At 35.8% G+C, this 23725-nt stretch overlaps 1 protein-coding gene across 2 annotated transcripts in view; it reads left to right on the top strand.

Annotated features, from left to right (window-relative positions):
• PIP4P2 (phosphatidylinositol-4,5-bisphosphate 4-phosphatase 2) overlaps positions 1-23725 on the top strand; it is an 84169-nt gene that overhangs the window by 13356 nt on the left and 47088 nt on the right. For both annotated transcript variants that reach the window (XM_077167174.1, XM_077167172.1), the window contains exons 2-4: positions 11694-11842; positions 16702-16808; positions 17882-18005. In XM_077167174.1, coding sequence (XP_077023289.1) covers positions 11694-11842; positions 16702-16808; positions 17882-18005 — 380 coding nt within the window. The remainder of the gene's footprint in view (positions 1-11693; positions 11843-16701; positions 16809-17881; positions 18006-23725) is intronic.

Here is a 23725-nt window from a genome sequence, read left to right as displayed (position 1 = left end):
CATATCTTCTAGAAATACAGAGAATTTTGCTTCTTTCCAATTTGGATGTCTTTATTTTTGTGTGTGTGCCTAATTTCCCCAGGAAGAACTTTCAATACAGTGTTGAATAACATAGGTGACAGTGAGCATCCGTGACTTGTTCCTGAACTTCCTTGTCTTTTTTCCTGATCTTGGAGGGAAAGCTTTCAGTCATTCACCACTATCTAAGACGTCTGCTGTGGGTTTTTGATATGCCCCCCTTAACATGTTGATGATTTCCTTTTATTCTTAGTGTTCTAAGTGTTTTTTTTTTTATTAAGAACAGGTGGATTTGTCAAATACCTTTCTTGCAATAATTGAGATGATCATGTGGTATTTTTCCTTCTGTTAATGTGGTAGTATACATTAGTTGATTTTCTTATGTTAAACCACCCTTGTATACCAAGGATAAATCTCACTTGATCATGGTGTATAATTTTAATTTCTGGAAATATATTACTAATAAAAAACTTATGTATTAGGAAGATTCATTAGCACTTTGGCACATTATATTATTGATGCTTGTTGAGTTATCCTTGACTAATATTTCAACACAGATGCCATTATTTTAGGCCATGTCCCCACATCTCTGTATGGCTCCTTGCAGTTACATCTATTAATCTGTTTGATTTGGTCCATTACACCATCCTGTCAAGATCTTAATAAGAAGGATCCTTTAGTGAGATGGGAAGCTATTTCACTGTGTGTACAAGCTTTTCCCCAAAACCATACTCATTGTCTCATGCTAGCATCCTCTATTAGCCATTCTAGGCTTCTCCAGAGTGGATTTACTTTTTACTTCTTACAGGTAGGTCAAAAGGAAAATGATCCTGGAAACTGTAACATTCAAATTCTACCCATTCATCAAGGCCTTTTCCTTTCATGCAGTCTTTTCTAATCCCTGTTTCTGGAAGATATATGTTTCCAAAGCAATATCTGTTTGCACTCTGTATCTTTTTTTTTTTAATTTCTTTTTCTTTTTAATATATATTTTTTTAAATACATGGGCAGGCACTGGGCATCGAACCGGGTCCTCTGGCATGGCAGGCAAGCGTTCTTGCCGCTAAGCCACCGTGGCCCACCCCACTCTATATCTTAATTAATATTTATTTGTGTAAATAATCCTAGAGAGAGACAAGGAGGGAGATAATGATTCCTGCCTCTTTCATCCTGATTCCTGCCACAGCTACATACACATGATCTGGGCACTCAAAACATATGAGTTGTATGAATGAACGATAGATTGACTGGGAAAAGAAGGAAGGATGACAGGATGCTGAAGACAAAATGATTTATGGAATGAATTTTTTTTTCAGGGAGCTGGAGGAACTTGAGAACAAAAGGTGGAAATGATCCAGCAAAGCTTGTAGCTAGATGCCTTTCCTCATTAGAAATGCCACATGGCAAGGAAAGGAACTCTGGCTGTCACTCTCGCTGGCTACAATGGGGAACTGCCATTTTCATGGCTTAACTTCTGCATGTCTTTAGCAATATCTACATTTTGAAATGAAATCTAGTTAACCTATGGGCTGAAATATGTAAGCAGCAGAATTTAAGGTACTTATCCACTAAATATCATTAAGTACTCATTGTATATATATGTCTAAGAGAGTCACCAGTCCCCATGTTTTTATCTGATTTTGCTTAGATTTATGGTGAATATTTCCCAAATTTCAAAAGTACTAAAATTGTTGACTTTTCATCCAGAATCTATTAATCACTAGATCATTTTAAAAACTGGGTTAAATAGTTCAAATGTAGAAAAATACAGGGTATAACAATCTCATTCATATATTTTACTGTCTAAGTCTGTAGGACCCTAACATTGTGCCATACTGTTTCATGTATTTAAGCAAATAAAACATTACAAACCTAATGGAACCCCCCAAACCCCCAAACTGAAATCTCTTTCCCCCCTCACATTCCCTCTTCTCTAAAAAGTCTTATAGATATTTGGGGGTTTCAATTATATTTAGTGATGATTTATGAATATTTGTAAACTGTAATTTATAATTTAATGTATATTCCTAGTTATAGTCTTGAAGAGTCCCTAGCTTTGTCTTAGAAAGTGTGCAGTCTGTGATGCTCAGTGAAAACCAGCTGTCAAATAAGAGTGGCAGTCTTTACCTACTCAGGCTACAGGAGGAGTTTCCTAATTTCTAGGCTAGTGCTTTTTTGTGTGTTAAAAATGAACATCTCTCTATTTTTCTTGGAAACAGCATTGTAAATAACAATCTAAGAATGGAGCTATGCAGATATGCAATTTGATTTCATGCAAATCATGTCAGAGAAATTTGCATTTTTAAAATAGGAATAAATATAATAGTTGATAAAGTGAGAGAAGAATACAGAACTTATCAACTGTCAATAATTGGAAATGGCACCAGTGCCACAGGTATAGGACATTATTAGAATAAGAGAAATATTGCCTTGTGAGAAATATAGAAGTCAGAGCAGAGACTGTTGGTATGCAGGAACTGGTCTTTGGTCATGGTAGGGCATAGAACATTTCTTCCCAGTACCTTTGTATGGCAGCTTGACTGCTGACCACTAAGGGAGGAAGAGATAGTAGTTGATTAGCTTGTACTCATCATCACCTGCTGTATAAGAACATTCAGTTTGTTGTTGCCTTAGAGTCTGCCATGGAAGATCCTACGAGCAGTACTGAAGGTGCTGGGATATGGGTTGTATTGGTTTCCAGGTTGTTAAAATTATACTTAGTAATTTTTCTAGAGCTGCTGTTTGGAGAAAGGAGTAAATGGTAAAAATATTAAGAAGGGTTGCAGCATTTAAAGATTCTGAATTGTGCTACCACCCTCTTCCCTCACACCCCCCTTTCTTCTCCCCACCTCCACATGTCTACCTTCAGGTGGATTTAAGCGTCCTCTTCCGTGCGCCCCTACATACATGTCCTTATCAGTGAACTAACCACACTAAATTGTGATTGTGGTTTTATTGATTTCTTACATTTTGAGGAAGTGACCTCTTTGAGCCTTGGGAGCATACCTCCTTCTCCGTGGTATTGTTGGCATGCACCTAGCACAGTGCCTGGTGTACAGAAGATGCTCAAGGACTTATGCCCAATTGAATGCTAACATCTGGGCATTCTGCATATAGTGCCTGATGGGCTGCTGCTGCTTACTGGTCTATAGGTGAAGGCCACTTCACTTTCTCTGGCATCAAAGTTCATAGAGGAGCCTTATCACATCTCTTCAGTTAAGAAACCAGGATTGCCCTAGAGCAACAACCAAATGAAAATAGGCAAGTTAAATGAAGATGAGACAGGTTCCACTACCCTTGCATTTTTCGAGTCTTTGATATTGGCAATAATCTCTGCAGTCACCCTGGAAATGTGGTATTGCTTTTGGGAAGAGAAATTCCAAGGGCCTCTACTTGGCCTTTCCCCAAAATTGCCTTTAACCTATGGGCAAGAGAGCAAATCTGGGTATTTTTTCAGATTGTCAGAAATGTCTATTCCAATTATATATTCAGAAACTGTGAAAATAATTCCAGGATGGGTCTGCAGGTCTACTCTGATCACTATAAGTTGAACTTCATCTATCACCAATGGTTTGCTTGCTGGACCACAGTGGAATTTTTTTTACAACAAAATGATGGTAATAATTTATTCAGGCAAGATTCATCATTGGTTGTCAAAATTATTGTGTGAAGGTGTGTTGAAAAACAGGATACTTACATAGTCTAAGTATGACTCCTTATAAATCATTTATTATTAAAAGGAAAAATAGTAACTTTCCACTGAAGAAACCTGGCAGATATCCTCTTAACCTAGGTTATCAAAGTTAACATTAGCATCTTAAAGGGAGAAATCAACTTTGTGTACCAACTGATATGAAACCCACAATGGAATTTTGAATTATCAAGAATTAGTGCCATTTCAGAGCCAGTTTTTAGTAATCCCTGAAAAGTCTGGGTCTCTCCTTTTCTGCACTGAACAGTCACTCTAGTAAATAGCCTCAGATCTCTTGAGGGATTGTGTGCTGCAGTGTATACATATAGCATCGTTGCTGCATCCTTCCTGAAAGGGGCCAGCCTCCCCTTCAATCAAAGGACTCTGGGTCCGTGAGATGGCTTTTGTTGCAAACTGGTTGAAGGATTGTGAATTTCCATTATGGCTACTTCAATTTGGGTTGCTCATTAAAAAAACCTGGAGTTTTTCTACTATGTACATCAAGTAACATTTTTGCAGGTTGTCCATCTATTTCAATCCTAGGCTAATTTCAATTAGCCACTGCCAAAGATCCTTGTGGATTAAAATATTATAATATTCACTACTTCCCTTTATAATAAATATACCCACCTTGTCTTTGGTGTTGAAGTGCTGCCATTTGGATGCTGTTACTCTGGGATCCCATTATCCCCCACTGAAATCAAGCAGCACATCTCAATGGAGTCTTCGTGCACTGTAATGCCTGGCTTACATAGGAGAGCTACCATAGCAGGATGCACATGCTTCTCCAAATAATGCATTTATTGATGCCTCAGTGAAAGGAATGTCCTCTGGTCCTCTCAGGGGATATAGTGGGGTGTGGGTATACAGATTTCACATGATAAATCCATCCCAAACATTCCTATTTCCCAAAATCTTTGGATTGGTTCCTGTACATGATGCTAGGGATGTTATGTCATCTCAGTTTCATTCAATGTAGGCCAAGTTTAATCAACCTATAAGTAAAGTATTAGATCTACTGCCAGGTTCACAGCCAATCTGGCAAGAGCACCCATATTGTTAAATTTGCCTCAATCTCAGTGTTATATTCCATCATTGCTGATTTAACCCCCCAAGATATTCTCCCATACATTTTTCTCTAGTTTTCTAACAATATATATTATCAAAACCTTGCATTTCTTTTGCAGCATAATCTTCTTCATCCTGGGCCAGTTTTTGTACTATTTCTCCTGGAGCATGCTGAGCTCTAACCCTAGGTCTAGTGGCAAAAAGGAATTTTGAGAATGGGCATCTCCTTTTGAGGCACCTGCCTCAGGTGAAGTTATTACATGGTTTTTAAGCAAGATTAGGCTAGACTTCTTAAGAACAGAGGGCAAGCTGCTCTCCACTCACAAGAAAGACTCAGAGTGACCCAGGGGTTTAAGATTGTCAACTATTTAGGCACAACCAGGTGGCTTCATTTCAAGTAGAGTCACTCCTTTGCAACCAGTGACCTAACTTCCACGTGAGAGATTCAATAAGGCTGTGGATTTAGCTGTTACTATAATTTTGTAACCTGCACAATTAAATTTTGTGCTTGATTTCTAGCAATCTGAGACCTTTCACAGTTGGAAATGTGATAATTTTAGAGCTGCCACAGAAGCTCTCTGGTTTTCTCATCATGGCTTGAGTTGCAGATTTAAGAAGCTGAGCTTCTCATTTTGTTTCTGTAAGTGCTCCAGTGCATCTGGAAGAAGCTGTCCTACACTGCAGTTCATATAGTGATCGTTACTGCTATGATGGTCAAATGAAGGGGCCACAGACATCACGATCAATTACGGGTGATAATTTGGTTCATCAGAATGCTGCTGCAGGCTATGGATCACTGCTGTCCCACTTCTCATTGTGAGGGATTTCAGCACTGCATTCAAACCCAAGGAATGGCCCAACCACTCTTCCATACCCATCTCTCAAAGTCTGTTTCTCGGATTACTTCTGATGTGAGTTGCTGTATCAGACCGGAGCTGGTCAACAGATATAAACTGTACAATATAATTTAATATAAAGATTGTTCAGTAGGTATAAAGTTTGTTAACTGGGTAACTGAAAGATAAAAATATAACTCTAAGGTATCAAGGAAGTATCAAATGCAGGAAGCAGCTACCACCTGTAGGGCCAAGGGAACAAAGAGAAGAGATTGAAATTGTTAAAACTTAGAAACTTAGAGGAGGGCTCCTGCCCAACTGGAATATGGCTTCTAAGGAAGAGGTACTGACTGGCTGGTGCTGGTATCTCTGAGCTTGGGGCAAAGTCCTTGCACACCTGGGGAGAGGGCACTGCTAGCTGGTGCTAAGATCTTCTCTGAGGAGGAACACATGAAACTGGTTCTGGTAAGTGTTGAGAACCGCCAACTGGATCCAGTTGTTGCTATGGAGAAGAACTGCTGCTGACAAGATGAAGCAGCATCTCTGGGGTGATGCTCAGAAAAACAGCAAGCAGGTAGAAAGCCTGCAAGGAAGCAAACACGTAACAAACAGAAAGAAGCAAATACCTTTTTCCTCCTCCAGCCTTGTAGGCTCCTTCTGTCACTTTGTATTAACAGAGTATATCCTGGAGCAGACATGGAGTTAACTGAGTTCCAACATCTCAAGTAGAGGAGAGAAGGTGGATTTGGATGGAGAGTTATAACCAAACAACTAGTACAGTCTTCCCATCTGACTTCAACAAGAGGGATCCTTATGAGGATGTTGTGGTTCTGGAAGAACCCAGGAGTCTCCTGGAATAGTTTTAGTGCATTGGTTTCAGAGAAGGGGAGATATGGAAAGTGGTCTTCTTTTTTTTTTTTCTCAATTCAATTAGATTGGGGAGGTTTTACACTGAAGCAGATATCGCATAGCAGTCAAGGCGTTCTGTAATTAACCCACACTCTCCACAAGACCCTAAGGGAAGAAAAAACCTTGCAATGAAAGTAGGAGAAGAAAAAGCTAGGGCTGCTCCTTTATCCTTTTTTTGCTCATCCTATAATCATAGCAGCCAAAAATATCTCTCCCTTTAATCAGATGTCAGTTTTACATGTTGATACCTCTTTATCAAGGGCCTAAAATGTTGAATATAAAGAATATGTTACTGAAGTAAGTGAATCAAAGCAAAAAATATTGACATTGAGGAGAATTACAAGGATAACCGACATAATAATGGTCAGAGTAATACAAGGAACATTTTTAATACCTAAAATGCAGGAGGATGTATCTGGTAAAGAAATCAAGTATGGATTAATACACTAGGATGAATTAGCAGGAGGGAAGGGTTCTTTGGCATAAAATAGATAAATTAGGTCTATGTTTGTGATGGGAAAATGGAATTTGATCACTTGGAAGCTTAATAGAATAGTAATGGTTATTTTTGAGTGTTTTAGGAAGACCGTTATGTATGCCTTGTGATCTGTATGCTTCCATTCTGTCTCTTTTATGAGTCTCAATTTTTCTATGAAATTTTTAATATTATGAACTGACCGTTTTTTCAGACTCTCTTCTTTTTTTCCTCTGATTCTCCCTTCTCCTCCTAATCCACATTAACACAGATCTTATTCTCCAGAGCTTCATTATCAATTCTTGCCTGGCTGTTTCCACCTTCTCACTATTCACTAAGAAAGGTAGTTGTCATTGTGGAGAGATCAGTGGGACAGGAATCAGCTTTTGGCTTTGCTTAAAGAAAGTTTGTGTAACCCTTAAAAGTCAGAATCAACTGGCTTCAGGTTTTTCCTCTATAAGATGAAGAAATCAGTCTATACAATTTTAAGATTGCATGAATTTCTAACATTCTGCAATTCTGAACCTTTGAGAGGGAATTTGATAATTAAAGACTATTGGTCTAACAAATACTACTCAAACAGTGGAAAAAAAAGATTTTTCACTTATACACACTTCATGGAGAAAATGACCATGGTTCAAATAGTAAGTAATATAAGAATCTTTCAAAAGGAGGAATTTTTATGAATCTAACTCTAAATATCCAATGTTCCTGAGTTCTGATATTAGATTTTAGGGACGGCAGAAACTTAAAATAAGAATGAAATCAGTGATCTGCTGCCTGTTTTGAAGTGAAAAGAAACAAAGTGAACAAATCTAAATGATTAATTATTCTAATTTAACTAACTGTGGAATAAATTTCTAGAGTTATAAGTCCCTTAGAAGAAGAGATGGAACTATATAGGTGAAAGTTTCTTTGGGGTAAAATCTGAGTGAAAGGGAAAGGCCAGAAGTACAAGAAATAACTCTAAATCAGCTTAGGCTGAAGTAATGAACAGATGATTGAAACAAAAGGCCTGAAAGCACTGTTTAATGGAGTAATTAGCCTGCAACATCAGTCATTCTATTGATCTTTTGGATTGATACCATTTATCCATCCATTTATCCAGTGGGTCAGGACAGTGCCCTGATGACCTAACCTCTCTAGGTGCATGATTTAGAGAGGGCATTTTTTTACATAAAAGAGAGCCTTTTTACAGTCAAACTAGGACCCTAGCTTCTCTACTAGGAGAGTAGAGATAATATACTTACAGTGATTTTTCCAAGAGAAACAGATGTATTTGATAAATTTCTATGATTCATTCTCTCATTCATTCATTTAGTAAATATTTCTTGAGCATCTCTCATAGATAAGGTGTACAATACTGGTGAATTAGTTATGCACACACTAGATTCTGGCCTCATAGAGCTTACGGCCTCTCCTTTCTTAGAGTTCTAATCCATAGTGCTTGTTCTGCCCCCTCCCTCTACTTCACTAGCCTGCAAAAGAGTAAACTAGAGTATGTTTTTGTCATTGAAGGCTTTTCCTTTTTGACAGATTGAATACTTATGTAGAGAAATGTTTTTGTTTGTTAATGCTGCTGAAATGCAATATACCAGAAATGGATTGGCTTTATAAAAGGGATTACAAGTTTACAGTTCTCAGGCCTTAAAAATGTCCAAACTAAGGTATCCAGAGAAAGAAACCTTGACTCCAAAGGACTGCTGATGTCCATCACATAGGAAGGCACGTGGCTGCATCTGCTGGTCCTTGTTCCTGGTTTCATTGCTTCCAGCTTCCTATTCCAGGGGCTTCTTCCTTAAGCATCTGTGGGCCCTCACTTAGCTGCTCCAGGTAAAACTTTGGGTTTCATCTCTTAGTTTAGCATCTCCCAGGGCCAGAGATTTCTTCTGTTCAGGTTCAGACTATTTCTGTGAGCCCCTTCTTAGAACCTGGGCTTTTTCTGTCTCGGTCTCCAAACATCTGTGTCTGTGTCAGCTCGTTTAAGAACTCCAGAAAACTAATCAAGACCTACCTTGAAAGGGCAGAGTCACATCTCCATCTAATCAAAAGATCACACCCATAATTGGGTGTCACATCTCCATGGGAACAACCTAATCAAGAGGTTCAACCCTACAATACTGAGTCAGGATTAAAAGAACATGGCTTTTCTGGGGGTACATAATAGTTTCAAAGCAACACAGGAAAATTTTAGAGGAAAAATTCATGAGGCTTTTTTGGCTCTAATACATTTTAATTGCTTCTTTAAATCATCCATTGATATTTTCTTGGAAGATTCTTTTGAGCAAAGCTTTTGCTTATTAGAATGCATTTTACTGTCCTTTTATTTGTTGCAATGCATGTCTTCTTTTCCCCACCCCTAAAGCACTTATTTGCTTTATGAAATTGTCTTGTCTTTACATTTCTTTTCTATCATACTATAATCCCATACCTGGGATTGCTGGAGAACTACTTCATGTTACTTTATAACTCAAGGGAAAGGAAAGAGGGAAACTAACTTTTATTAATAATGCTATTGCTAACAACTATTAAAAGTAATAGATATTTTTATTACATCTCAGGAGGTGTGCTAGGTTCTCCACAGTTGACTACTTGTTTATTCCTCTTGAAATGTCTTGAATTTCTAGTGAGATGTTTATTATTTTTCCTAGGATAGATCCTTCTTTACTGTGACCTGATAAAGTAATCTGCAAATTGAAGGGCTCAAAATGTATTTGTTTTTAGCATTTTTATTGAGATATCTTCACGAACCACACCATTCATCCAAAATATACAATCAGTGGATCACAATATCATCACATAGTTGTATATTCATCATCATGATCATTTTTAGAACATTTGCATTACTCTAGAAAAAGAAATAAAAAGACAAAAGAAAAAACCCATGCATTCATACCCCTTACCTCTCTCTTTTATTGACCAAAATGTATCATTGACTCGTTCCTTTAACTTATCCTTATCTCTTTGATCAATGCATTATAGGTCACTCTAGATCAACTTTAAATTCTTTCAAGAATTTAAAACTATTCTTGTAATTTAAGGCATCTGTAGCTTCTTTTTTTTTTGCATGGGCAGGCGTCGAGAATCGAACCCGGATATCCAGCATGGCAGACGAGAACTCTGCCTCCTGAGCCACCATGGCCCATCCTGTAGCTTCTTTTTGATTCAATGCCTGGTAAATGTGATGGTATAAGACTCCCAAAAGTGTGGGAATATTGTCATTTCAAAATGGTCTCTTTCAGAGTCTTGGCTGCTGCAGAAATTATTATGAGTCATTTGAATGAATAGCTTTTGTTGCTAATCTTTTGTAAATCTGAAAAAAAGTCTACATAATAACCCCCTAGAGGGGTGCCAGGTGGTAGCATATGAGTTCTAAACATCCCATAATATCCTGTGCTTGATATTATTGAAGTCATTTAAAAATATCACAGAATTTAGAATCAAATCTAGATGTGGGAAAAATCTTTATTTCATATATAGCTCTTTTCCTTATTAGCTATTGTGATTCTATTTATAGTGACTTAGAAGCCCATTGAGATGTCAGTTCTCTTCAGTAGTACTAAATCATGTGTGGGGTGTGGCCCATTCTAGACATCATAAGAGCATACGTTACCTTAAAAGGGCCTTCTATACTTACAATTGACATAGCTTCAGAAAGATGTTAGCAAGTCCCTTTTCAGATCCCCTTCCTGAGTAATATATCGAGTCTTCTCAGATTTTAGTAACAGATATATGGTTCTAATAATCAATCCTTGATTCTGAAACTGCACCTGCACCTTTTATTCACTTGATTAGTTGACCTTAGGGCTCTCTAGAACGTCTGTGTGTGTGTGCGTGTGTGTATTGTTGTATGACGGGAATTTTCAAACATACAGAAAAGTAAGAATAATATGACCTTCTATGTCATTATATTCATCAGCTACCTGTATCTTGCTATTCTTGTTTCTTCTGTTTCTCCACTCTTCCCACCCTACCCACCCCCCCTTGGAAAAAGTTAATCCCAGACACCATTTTTTTTTTAACCCATCAATACTTTAGTGCATTTTTTAGATTTTTAATGTTAAGTAAATATTTGAGACTAGAAATTGTTGTGACATTTAGTTTATTTCTCTCTTGTGGCTGAAAATAGCATGGTTCCCATCTTTGTTATATGTTGATAAGTTTAGTTCATAGATTTTTATCTCTTCTCAGCAGACTCAAAAACCCTGTTTCATTTTTGTCATAGCCAGCAGTCATGTTACTGGTTCCAGTATAAATAGAGAGGAAGGCAGCTACACAATTTATGTGTATGTATAAGCAATTTTGAACCTTTGCTTTGATTAAGTATTTCTGTTTCTTGGTAGTCAGCTCACTAGTGCAAGGTCATTTTACTTGAAGTATAAATCATTACTTTCCTATTAAGGTCTATAAGTTTCTACGTAGGAGAGGAATGACTATTTTTAGTATAGGTCATTAAAGAACACTGGGTCACTGGGGTAGATCTAGGCAAACATGTTTTGGATTTTATCAGTTAAGAATTATTTCACTTATGTGTGTTTCTCCTCTAGAGAAACTAGAATAAGCTGGTTGGTATTAAAAACATAATTCAAACAATAAGCGGGGAACTTGGAAGTTTCTACTTTACTTCTATTGTTTATATGCTCAAACCAGCCACAATATCTCTGTGGCTCTCATTCAGTGACTAATGTCTTTACAGCGGAACTCCCACCTCCATACACAGCCATTGCCAGTCCAGATGCCAGTGGTATTCCAGTAATAAACTGCCGCGTGTGCCAGTCTCTCATCAATTTGGATGGCAAACTCCACCAGCATGTGGTTAAGTGCACAGTTTGCAATGAAGCTACAGTAAGTAGAGTTTTCCATTAATAAGAACACAAATTGTTATCTGAAGTCTTATCCCTAAAGGAAATACCTCAATAACATTGCTTAAAAGTAGATGTGGAACAGATACAAATATGGAGATCTCTTTTCATCCTTTCTTCTGTCTGTGTGTGGTTCTTTACTCTCTAAAAGAGAAGTGAGCAGTTATTTATAATTATCTTCCATGTCTGTTTACATTACAGCTAAATCCATTCTGATTGTCACTTAAATAAAAACATACTTAACTTCACTGCAAATGTGGATTGTGTCCTTATTATGTAGAAAATTATTTAAGTTGGTTTTATTTCTGTAGATTATCAGTATGGTTTTCTTGGGCTTTTGTAGTTATGCATTTATTCCTGACATTGGTGCTAAAGTGTTTACAAACAGCTTGGTATTTTATTCCACTTACTTAATATTAATTTAATAAAATGTTCGCAAAACTTGAAGAGCACATTTTTTACTGAAATCACATTATATCGACTTTGGGAAAAACAATTAAATTTTAAATAATATTTTTCCATTTTAAGTAACAAATTGTTAATGTGTGTGCTTGTTTAGATGAACTACATTTCTGCTTTCATGGTTAGGCTTTATTTTTAAATTTCAATTCCTCTCTCTCCAAACCTTTAATTAAAAATTAATCTGAATTTTGTATTTTCATTAGAAAATCTACAAAAAGAAAAGCCAACAATTATTGCATCTCCAGGAACTATAAAACATGGATATTGTGCTTTATATATTTTATAAGAAACACAAATTAAAATTTTGTCATGAAACAGTATATTTCCTTTTTTATTAATTAAAAAAATTAACAAACAAACAAAACAATAGGATATCATTCCATTCTACATATGTAATCAGTAATTCTTTTTTTTTTTTTTTTTTTTAAAGAGAGAGAGGGAGTAAGTGAGAAAGAAGGGAGGGAGCAGAAAGGTTATTTTTTTTTTATTTTATTAGTTAGTTTTTGTTTGTTTGTTTGTTTTTTACATGGGCTGGGGCCGGGAATCGAACCGGGGTCCTCCGGCATGGCAGGCAAGCACTCTTGCCCGCTGAGCCACCGCGGCCCGCCAGTAATTCTTAATATCATCACATAGTTGCGTAGTCATCATTTCTTAGAACATTTGCACCGATTTAGAAAAAGGAATAAAAAGACAACAGAAAAAAAATAAAATGATAACAGAGAAAAAAAAGTTATACATACCATACCCCTTACCCCTCGCTTTCATTTACCACTAGTATTTCAAACTAAATTTATTTTAATGTTTGTTCCCCCATTATTTATTTTTATTCCATGTGATCTACTCTTTTGTTGATATAGTAGATAAAAGGAGCATCAGACACAAGGTTTTCACATTCACAGAGTCACGTTGTGAAAGCTATATCATTGTTCAATCATCATCAAGAAACATGGCTACTGGAACACAACTCTACATTTTCAGGCAGTTCCCTCCAGCCTCTCCACTACATCTTGAACAACAAGGTGATATCTACTTAATGTGTAAGAATAACCTCCAGGATAACCTCTCGACTCTGTTTGGAATCTCTCAGCCATTGACACTTTGTCTCATTTCACTCTTCCCCCTTTTGGTCAAGAAGGTTCTCTCAATCCCTTGATGTTAATTCTCAGCTCATTCTAGGGTTTTTCTCAGTCCCTTGATGCTGAGTCTCAGCTCATTCCAGGATCTTTGTCCCACGTTGCCAGGAAGGTCCACACCCTTGGGAGTCATGTCCCACGCAGAGAGGGGGAGGGTGGTGAGACTGCTTGTCATGTTGGCTGAAGGGAGAGGCCATATCTGAGCAACAAAAGAGGCTCTCGTGGGGGTGACTCTTAGGCCTAAATTTTAAGTATACTTGACCTATCCTTTGTGGGGTTAAGTTTCATATGAACAAACCCCAAGACTGGGGGCTCAGCCTATAGCTTTGGTTGTCCACACTGCTTGTGAGAATATCAAGAATTCAACTTGGGGAAGTTGAATTTCTCCCCACTCTCACCATTCCCCGAAGGGGGCTTGCAAATACTTTTCCAGTTACTGATCAAATCACTCTGGGATTCATCGGGGCATCACTCTGGACAAACCAACAAAATCTCATGTCCTACCTGAGATTCCAAGTACTTATGACGTTCAATCAAACTATCTATATAAGTTATATTAGGAAATGCTCTAGTCAAAATATAAATTTTGTAACAAGTAAACATTTTTTGCTTTAGTCTCACACATAAGGTGACATTTTAAAATATTAATTACCATCTATTGAAACAGTATATTTCATAGTAAATATTTTTTGTTTAAAAGACATCATCCAGAGAAGAACTTTATTGTGTAAAGAGTTGATACCTACAAAACCAGCTATTTTCTTTTAAATTGAACACTCCCTAGCAAATTAATTGGCATTAACTTCCTTAGCAAGCTTTGCACATTTGAGAAGAAAGTGAGAGTTGTTAGACATAAATAGCAATTTAAAAAATACTGACATGTTAAAGGTTTCCTTGTATTTAATATGTTAATCCATTTCTTCTCCTGTCCCTCATCCCATAGCAACTTTTGTTCTTCAATGAGCAAAAAAAAAAAACAAAAGAAAAACAAAACAGATTTGAAGTATTATGTTTATAATTAGAAGTACACAGAGCAGACTTGGTTGTTGTGAGAGGAATCTCAAAATTCACTGTAGATTTAGCCAACAGGGACGACCTGCCTACTTAGAAGTGCTGTATACAAACAAGAACATTGGGGTTTGGCTACAAATAACTTCTGGACATAAAGGAATTTAGGCTGAAATTTTTATATCATTCCCACCCTACTACATTGCATTCCCCTCCCCCGCCCCATGAAGGATTACAGAAATGTAAATAATTATCAAGATTCTACAGGAAATGACTAGTACTAATCAGATGCTTTCTGTGGAATTACTAACAATAAAGAGGAAGAAAAAGTGAAAAAAAAGTGAGGACAGCTTTAATCAGTATGATTTGCTAATATTTAAGGTGTAATACAATCCCAAATTCATGAATAATAGTTGTTAGGCAACTAGGAGTATCTCTGAAGAAATTTTAGGTAGAAAAGATCACATCCAATAGACTAGGGTTCAACAGAGAAATAATCCCTTTATGCCACTATCACTGTCCTTTGTTCCGTTTTACTGTGCTTCATTCTACTCGTGTCCCTTAAACTAGGGTATCACTGTATCTATTCTTCTGGGCAGTCACCTCTGATAGGAACCTGATATACATGTGGAGATGAGAAAACAAAGATACCAGGTTCATAAAGATCCTTTTCATTTCAGTAGATAGGATTGGAAAGGAAAGAATTTTTGCATTGCTTTTGGTTTTGTTTTTTTTTTCTTTGTCAAAAATAATGGCAATGTTAGCAAGACTTTGAGAATGCAGAACTTAAAGGAGAAGCAAATTCTAGAGCAAGATAATGAAATATGGGCAAATCCTGAAGAAAGATTGGAGCTACTTGGCTGTGTAACTGATTACAAGTCTGAGATTTGGAGGCTGATTAGGGTTTGAGTACCAGCTCTGCTACGAAGTAGCTGTGTATCCTTGGGACCTTAATTTCCCTAAACTGCTTACCGCATGTAAAATTTTATAATAATAATAATAATAATAATAATAATAATAATAATAATAATAATATCTACCTCATGAAGTTGCTGCTGGGATCCTAAGGGTAAAGTCTCCATCACAGTACCTGGCAAATACAAGTTTATTTTGCCAAGAAAGAATATTAAACCTTATGCATAAGGACAATATCTCTTTTTATTTTTTCATTTTACTGCAGACCAGGAATGAAATAGCATGGACTGGCACAGGGACTAGTGCTTGAGATCTAATTCAACCACCTTACTTAACAAATGAGAGAACTGAGGTCTAGAAGTGAGGGGGGAATAAAAGCAAACTTGTTATTTGACAAGCACACATTTAGTTAATGGTACAGTTTGGATATATAGAAATTAACCCAAATTCTGTTTATCTTAACATTTTAACAGTAGAGCTATACAATCTGGACATTTGTGACTTTTAGATATTCATATCTTCAGTTATAACACTTTCATAAATTGTAGGTATTTTATTTGATAATTTATATGTTTCTACTATGGTTGTTAATTTAAACTTTTTTTCCTTTTTATTTTGAAATAATTGTGGACTTACAGAAAAGTTACAGAAATAGTAATATACCCTTCACCCAGATTACCCAAATGTTAACATTCCACCATGTTTGCTTTCAATAAATAAATAAACAAATAATTTTTTTTCTGAACAATTTGAGGGTAATTGAGGTCATGGTGGTCTTTTATCTCTACGTACTTCCCTGTGGGTTTCCTAAAAACAAGGGCATTCTCTTTATAATCACAATATGATACATGCATCAAAAACAGAAAATTAACTTTTATACAATACTATTATCTACTCTACTGATCTAATTCATTTCTCTCCAATTGTCCCATTCATTTCCTTTATGGTCAAAAACAAAGAAACAAATTGAAAACTTCTGGTCCAGGAGCTATCCAGAATGGAATGATGCATTTGATTGTCATGTCTTTTTAGTCTCACTTAATCTGAAACTTAGTCTTTTTATCTCCCTATATTAAAATTAATATAAGTTAATTTTTAAATATGCCTTAATTAAATCTCTACAGCCCTGTCCCCCAAACCATAGCATGTTTGCCAGTATTTATATTATGTCAAAGCACTTATGCACTTCTCCTTGAACTGTGCTTTGGTTGCACTTATGGAAGCCTTACGTTTTAAGGAATCTTATTGTTTTTAAATACAAAAAAGCTTTGACAGTCCGTACTTTGGTTAATTTTCTGTATTTGGATTTTTTTCCTTTATCTAGCCAATCAAAAACCCCCCAACAGGGAAGAAATATGTTAGATGCCCTTGTAATTGTCTACTCATTTGTAAGGACACGTCTCGGCGCATAGGATGTCCAAGACCCAACTGGTAAGAGATATTCATTCATTCATTCTTTCATTTTTTAATTCAACAGTATTTATTAAAGGTTCATTATGAGTCTTGACCCTCAAAGTAATAACAGGATCTAGAAGACTTTTTCTTTGTTAAAGGGATGTTTTTCCTTTGTTAAAGGAATGATTTGCTTTTTTTGAACTTGATCATAGGTATTTGTAAAGTATGATATTCTTGAATAAGCAATGAAAGTTTTCTTGATATTACATAAGTACTTAATGCATTTTAATAAATCAGTGACTCATGAAACATATTTAAAAATAGCCATTTAGTTTACATTTGATATAATCTTAATCTGCAAGTGTTTTAATTGTCATTATGTATCTCATTGTATGCTACACTAGCCTCTTATATGTCTAATAAATTCTAGAATTATTTGCATATGCTAGATGCCATATAGATGTGCCCAGATGCAAGTATCTCAAGACCTTTACTTTTTTGTGTAATTTGCTTTTTGACCATTAAGTGATTCATTTGCAGCCCCATCTGATGGTAAACTAGAGATAAGAAAGGAAAGGGGGCTTCTGTTTTGCTTTCTCTCAGTCTCTATTAAATAGTTATCAAGGAATACCAGCCTATGTAGAGAAATTTGGTTGTAACTCAGAACCTTGGTACTTTGATGGCTCGTATGTCTTAGTTGAATATTTTAAGTAATATTATGTAGTAATATTTTAGGTTCATTTATTTCATCTTTTACCAAATTCAAGTTATCTTCCTGGATAGAGAGTAATAACAATTGTTTTCTGATGATAGCTATAAAAACTTGGAAATGGCAGCTAAATTGTTGCTAAGGTCATTGATTAATACCAACACTTTAATAAATGGTTTCTATCCCAAGTATAAAAATATTCTTTTTTTTTCCACTTTTGAAAGACTATTGTCACTTTACATGATTTGGGTTCCAAAGCTCAATATGTTAATTCATTTAAGTTATAAAACAAGCATAACCAGATTTCAATAATATATTCCATGTACCAAGTCATATATTGCAGGTTTTCCCCTCGGTCCATTTGTGGGATAACCAAATTGTTTACCTTCTCTTTCCATAGTAGACGCATAATTAACCTTGGTCCAGTAATGCTTATTTCTGAGGAACAGCCAGCTCAACCTGCATTGCCAGTTCAACCAGAAGGTACAAGGGTCGTGTGTGGGCACTGTGGAAACACATTCTTGGTGAGTAACCGACATTTGTCAGAGGGACATAAAGCTGTAGATACAGGTCATGATCATATGAATTTGACAACTGCTCTTATTTTTATATGTGGGCCCATGTGCAAATTGGTCAAAAGATTAAATTAGACCTTTATTTGGAAAGCTAATGAATCAGAACTGCAGCATGGTTTGTGAGTTAGATAAAAAGTTACCTGCTCTGATTGATCCAGTTGTAAAAAGGAGCCTCTCTGTATGAACCACATTTTTTTTCCTAAATTTTCTCAAGGTATTTTGCAAATACCTTTTTATTATCTGCCCAACACACTCTGGAATTTATCAGGGTATTTATTAAGCTGTACAGAATTACAAGGTGACATTCCCTATTCTAGGCCCCACGTGTTTAGGCTGTTTAAATGAACTGGCAAGAAAGGTTAAGTTATATTGTGTGCTACATAAAATTTAAATTTTGGACAAAATAAACATCTCTTCTTTTGGTCTCACACAGAAGTTGAAGTTTTAAAATACATGTGATATCATCCTTTGCCTGATTTACCTTAGTAAAATCAACCAGATCAGCTTTGTTCATTTCTCTAATTGAAGTCTGATCTCCTTTTTGGCTTCTTTAGCAGTTGCTGTATGGAATAATGCTGACTTTCAGAGCTACAGAACTCTAACTTTGACTCTTAGGTGTCACACAGGACCCAAAGTTCCAGGGAAATACCAGATTATACACATGGAGCACAGCATTTCAGAATTTGGGAATAACACTTAGAACTGAGGAATAAATGTGACTGCTCTAAGAGCTTAAAGTCTAGGCCCTAATTTTCTCATAAATATTTTCTAAATGAGAACATACAATATTTGTCCTTTGGTTTCTGGCTTATTTTGCTCAACATAATCTCCTCAGGACTTATTCACTTTGTCTCATACCTCATGACTTCATTTCTTTCTGTAGCCATATAACATGCCACTCCTCAGTCTATGAACCTTTCGTCTACCTCCATCCACTGGCTGTCATGAGTAATGCTGCTGGGAACATCAATGTCAAAGTATCTATTTGAGTCCCTCCATTTAGTTCTTCTGAACGTATTCCTAGTAATGGGATTGCCTGATCATATGACCACATTATATCTCACTTCCTGTGGATCTGCTGTATTACTCTCCAGAGGGACTTGCCCCATTTTGCTACCCCACCAACATTGAATAGGTATATCTCTCTCCACATTTTCTCTAGCACTTGAATCTTTTTGCTGGTTTGTTTATTTATTTATTTATTTATTTAGAATCTGAAGACTTTGTTGAGATATAGTCACATAGCACATATGCTATCAAAACAAACAGTATCTCACAGTATCCTTGCTTAATTGTACAGTCATTATTACTCTCAATTTTCAACAATTTTCATTGCTCCAAAGAGAAAATTAACAGATAGATACACCCATACCAAGCAGAAAACCTACAACACCCCGTAACTCTTATCCCCTCTTCCAATTATTTACCCTAGTATTGTTGTGGTACTGGTGAGATATTCCTGTTAAATACAGCCCATAGCATGCAATAGGTAGTTCTTCCTATATACCACTGTATTATTAACACTTTGTACAAGTGTCATACTTTTGAAGTAGTTCATGCAAGATCTTATTTACATTTGTAGTGCAAATCAGTGAGATACATGGCTTTAAGCAACCCCTTTCAATCATATTCAGCTTCAATATGGCACTGTTATAATCCCACTAACAAACTACCCATACATTTAAGTTCAACCTTGTGAACAAGTCTGTACTTATTAGGTAACCACTCCCTTTTCTCTAGTTTCTGTCTATCTCTAGATCCCCTATATTCTACATTTTAAGACTCTGAGTTTACCTTTTCTAGGGAGTCATATTAGTGAAATCATACAATATCTATCCTTTTGCTTCTGGCTTATTTCACTCAACATTATGTCCTCAAGGTTCATCCATGCTGTCTTATGCTACAGGACCTCATTTCTTCTCACTGCTGCATAATATTCCATTTTATCTATATACATTTTGTTTATCCATTTGTCTGTTGATAGATACAAAAGCATTCAATATTTTGTCTATTGTGAATGATGCTGCTATGAACATCAGTGTGCAAATGCCTGTTTATGTCACTGCTTTCAGATCCTCTGGGTATATACCAAGTAGTGGGACTGCCAGGCCATAGAGCAACTCAATATTTGTTTTCTGAAGGCAGCACCAAACTGTCTTCCACAGCAGTTAACCATTATACATTCCTACCAGCAGTGACCAAGTGTTGCAATTTCTCTACATTCTCTCAGACACTTGTAGTTTCCTGTTTGTTTGATAGCAGCCATTCTCATAGGTGTGAGATGAAATTTCATTGTGGCTTTGATTTGCATTTTCCTAATAGCTAATGAAGATGAACATCTTTTCATGAGCTTTTTAGCCATTTATATTTCCTCTTCAGAAAAATGTCTGTTCGTATCTTTTGCCCATTTTACAATTGGGTTGTTTGTTCTTTCATTGTTGAGTTGTAGAAATTCTTTATATATACTAGATATCAAACTGTTATCAGATATATGGTTTCCAAATAGCTTTACCCATTGAGTTGGCTGCCTCTTCACCTTTTTTGACAAAGACCTTTGTGGTACAGAAGCATTTGATTTTGAGGAGTTCTTATTTATCTATTTTTTCTTTCATTGCTTGTGCTTTTGGTGTGAGGTCTAAGAAGCTACCTTCTATTGCTAGGTCTTGAAGATGTTTACCTATATTTTCTTCTAGGAGTCTTACTGAACTTGCTTTTATATTTAGATCTTTGATCTACTTGAGTTAATTTTTGTATAGGGTGTGAGGTAGGGGTTCTGTTTCATTCCTTTGGATATGGATCCAGTTCTGCCATGCCCATTTTTTGAAAAGACTATTCTGTCTCAGTTCAGGGGATTTGGAGGCCTTGTTGAACATCAGTTGACCATAGATCTAGAGGTCCATTTCTGAGCTCTCAATTCAATTACATTGATCAAAATGTCTATCTTTGTGCTAAAGCCATGCTTTATAATAAACTGAAAGTCAAGAAGTATGTGCCTCCCACTTCGTTCTTCTTTTTTAGGGTGTGCTTGGCATTTCAAGGCCCTTTTTCCTTCCAAATAAATTTGATAACTAGCTTTTCCAAGTCTGCAAAGTAGATTGTTGGAATTTTGATTGGTATTGTGTTGACTTTGTAGATCAATGTTTTTGGCAGAATTGACTCTTAACAAAATTTAGCCTCCCCATCTATGAACACAAAGAATATCTTTCCACCTATTCAGGTCTTTGATTTCTTTTTACAAAGTTTTGTAGTTTTCCATGTAGAGGTTCTTTATATCCTTTATTGAATTTATTCCTAGATACTTAATTCTTTTAGTTGTTATTGTGATAAGAATTTTTTCTTAATTGCATCCTCAGTTAGGTCACTACTTGTGTACGGAAACATTACAAGAGTTTTGCACATTAATCTTGTATCCTGCCACTTAGCTAAATTTGTTATTAGCTCAAGTAGCTTTGTCATAGATTTTTCTGGATTTTCTATAAAACTCCTAGAAGAAAATATAGGTAAACATCTTCAAGACCTAGCAATAGAAGGTAGCTTCTTAGACCTCACACCAAAAGCACAAGCAATGAAAGAAAAAAATAGATAAATAAGAACTCCTCAAAATCAAATGCTTCTGTGCCACAAAGGTCTTTGTCAAAAAAAGTGAAGAGGCAGCCAGCAAGATCATGTCACCTGAAACTAATGAAAGTTTTACTACTTTTTTTCTGATTTGGATTCCTTTGTTTTTTCTTTCTTGCCTAATTGCACTAGCTAGAACTCCAACACAATGTTGAATAATAGTAGTGGTAATGGGCATCCTTGTGTCATTCCTGATCTTAGGGGAAAGGCTTTCAGTATCTCAACATTGAGTATGATGCTGGCTGTGAGTTTTTCATACATGCCCTTTGTCATATTGAGGAAATTTTCTTTGATTTCTACCTTTTGAAGTATTTTTATCAGAAAAGAATGCTGAATTTTGTTGAATGCTTTTTCAGCATCAGTCGAGATGCTCATGTGATTTTTCCCTCTCTATTTGTTAATATGTTGTATTATTTGATTGATTTTCTTATATTGAACCACACTTGCATGCCTGAAATGAACTCCACTGTGGTCATGGTGTATAATTCTTTTTAAATATGTCTTTGGATTTGATTTGCTAGTATTTTGTTGAGGAGCTTTACACCTATATTCATTAGAGAGATTGGCCTGTAGTTTTCTTTTCTTGTATCTTTATCTGGTTTTAGTATTAGAGTGATGTTAGCCTTATAAAGTGAATCAGGTAGTGTTCCTTTTTCTTCATTTTTTTGGAAAAGTTTGAGCAGGAATGATGTTAGTTCTTTTTGGAATGTTTGAAATTTCCCTGTAAAACCATCTGGCCCTGGGCCAGTTTTAGATGATTGATTTAATCTCCTTACTTGTGATTGGTTTGTTGGGGTCTTCTATTTCTTCTCAAGTCAGTATGGGTTGTTCATGTGTTTCTAGGCAATTTTCTATTTCCTCTAAGTTGTCTAGTTTGTTGGTGTACAATTGTTCATAGTATCCTCTTATGATTTTTTTATTTCTTCAGGATCCATGTTGATGATTCCCCTCTCACTTCTGATTTTCTTAATTTGCATCATCTCTCTTAATTTGCTTTTTGACTTTGTCAATTTAGCAAAGGGTTTGTCAATATTGTTATGTTTCTCAAAGACCTAACTTTTAGTTTTATTGTTTCTCTCTGTTTTTTTTTTTTTTGGCTCTTCAGTTGGTTTATTTCTGCTTTAATCTTTGTTTCTTCTACTTGCTTAAGTTTAGTTTGCTGTTCTTTCTCTAGCTTCTTTAGTTGTTCAGTTAAGTGTTTTATTTTAGCTTCTTTCCATTTTAATGTAGGCATTTCAAACTACAAATTTCCCTTTCAGCACCACGTTCACTGCATCCCATAGTTTTTTGTTGTTGTTGTTGTTGTTGTATTCTCATTATTATTTGTCTCTAGATATTTACCAATTTCTTCTTTGACCCACTGGTTGCTTAAAAGTTTTGTTGTTTAACCACCTTATATTTGTGAAATTTCTGTTTCTTTGGTGGTTATTGATTTCCAGCTTCATTACATTATAGTCAGAGAAAATGCTTTGAATAATTTAATTTTTAAAAAGTTTATTGATCTCTGTTTTGTGCCCCAGCACATGATTTATCCTGGACAATGTTTCATGAGCCCTAGAGAAAAATTTATATCCTGGTATTTTGGGATGCAATGATCTATACATGTCTGTTAGGTCTAATTCATTTATCACATTGTTTAAGTTCTATATTTTCTTATTGAGCCTCTGCCTCGTTGTTTTATCTATAAAAGAGAGTGCTATATTGAAGTTTCCTGCTATTATTGTTGTTTTATCTATAAAAGAGAGTGCTATATTGAAGTTTCCTGCTATTATTGTAGAAAAGTCTATTGCTCCCTTCAGTTTTGCTAATATTTGCCTTATGTCCTTTGGAGCTCCTTGATTGGGTGTATAAACATTTATGATTGTTATTTCTTTTTGATGAATTATCTCTTTTATTAATATATAGTAGTCTCCCTTTTCTCTTACAATGTTTTTGCATCTAAGGTCTATTTTTTCTGATATTATTATAACTACCTCTGTTTTCTTTTGGTTGCAGCTTTGCGTGAAATTTTTTTTTACATCCTTTCACTTTCAATCTATTTGTATCCTTAG

This window comes from Tamandua tetradactyla, chromosome 6 (genome assembly GCF_023851605.1).
Source record: "Tamandua tetradactyla isolate mTamTet1 chromosome 6, mTamTet1.pri, whole genome shotgun sequence".
Classification (NCBI taxonomy): domain Eukaryota; kingdom Metazoa; phylum Chordata; class Mammalia; order Pilosa; family Myrmecophagidae; genus Tamandua; species Tamandua tetradactyla.
This window is presented reverse-complemented; position numbering and strand designations above follow the sequence as displayed.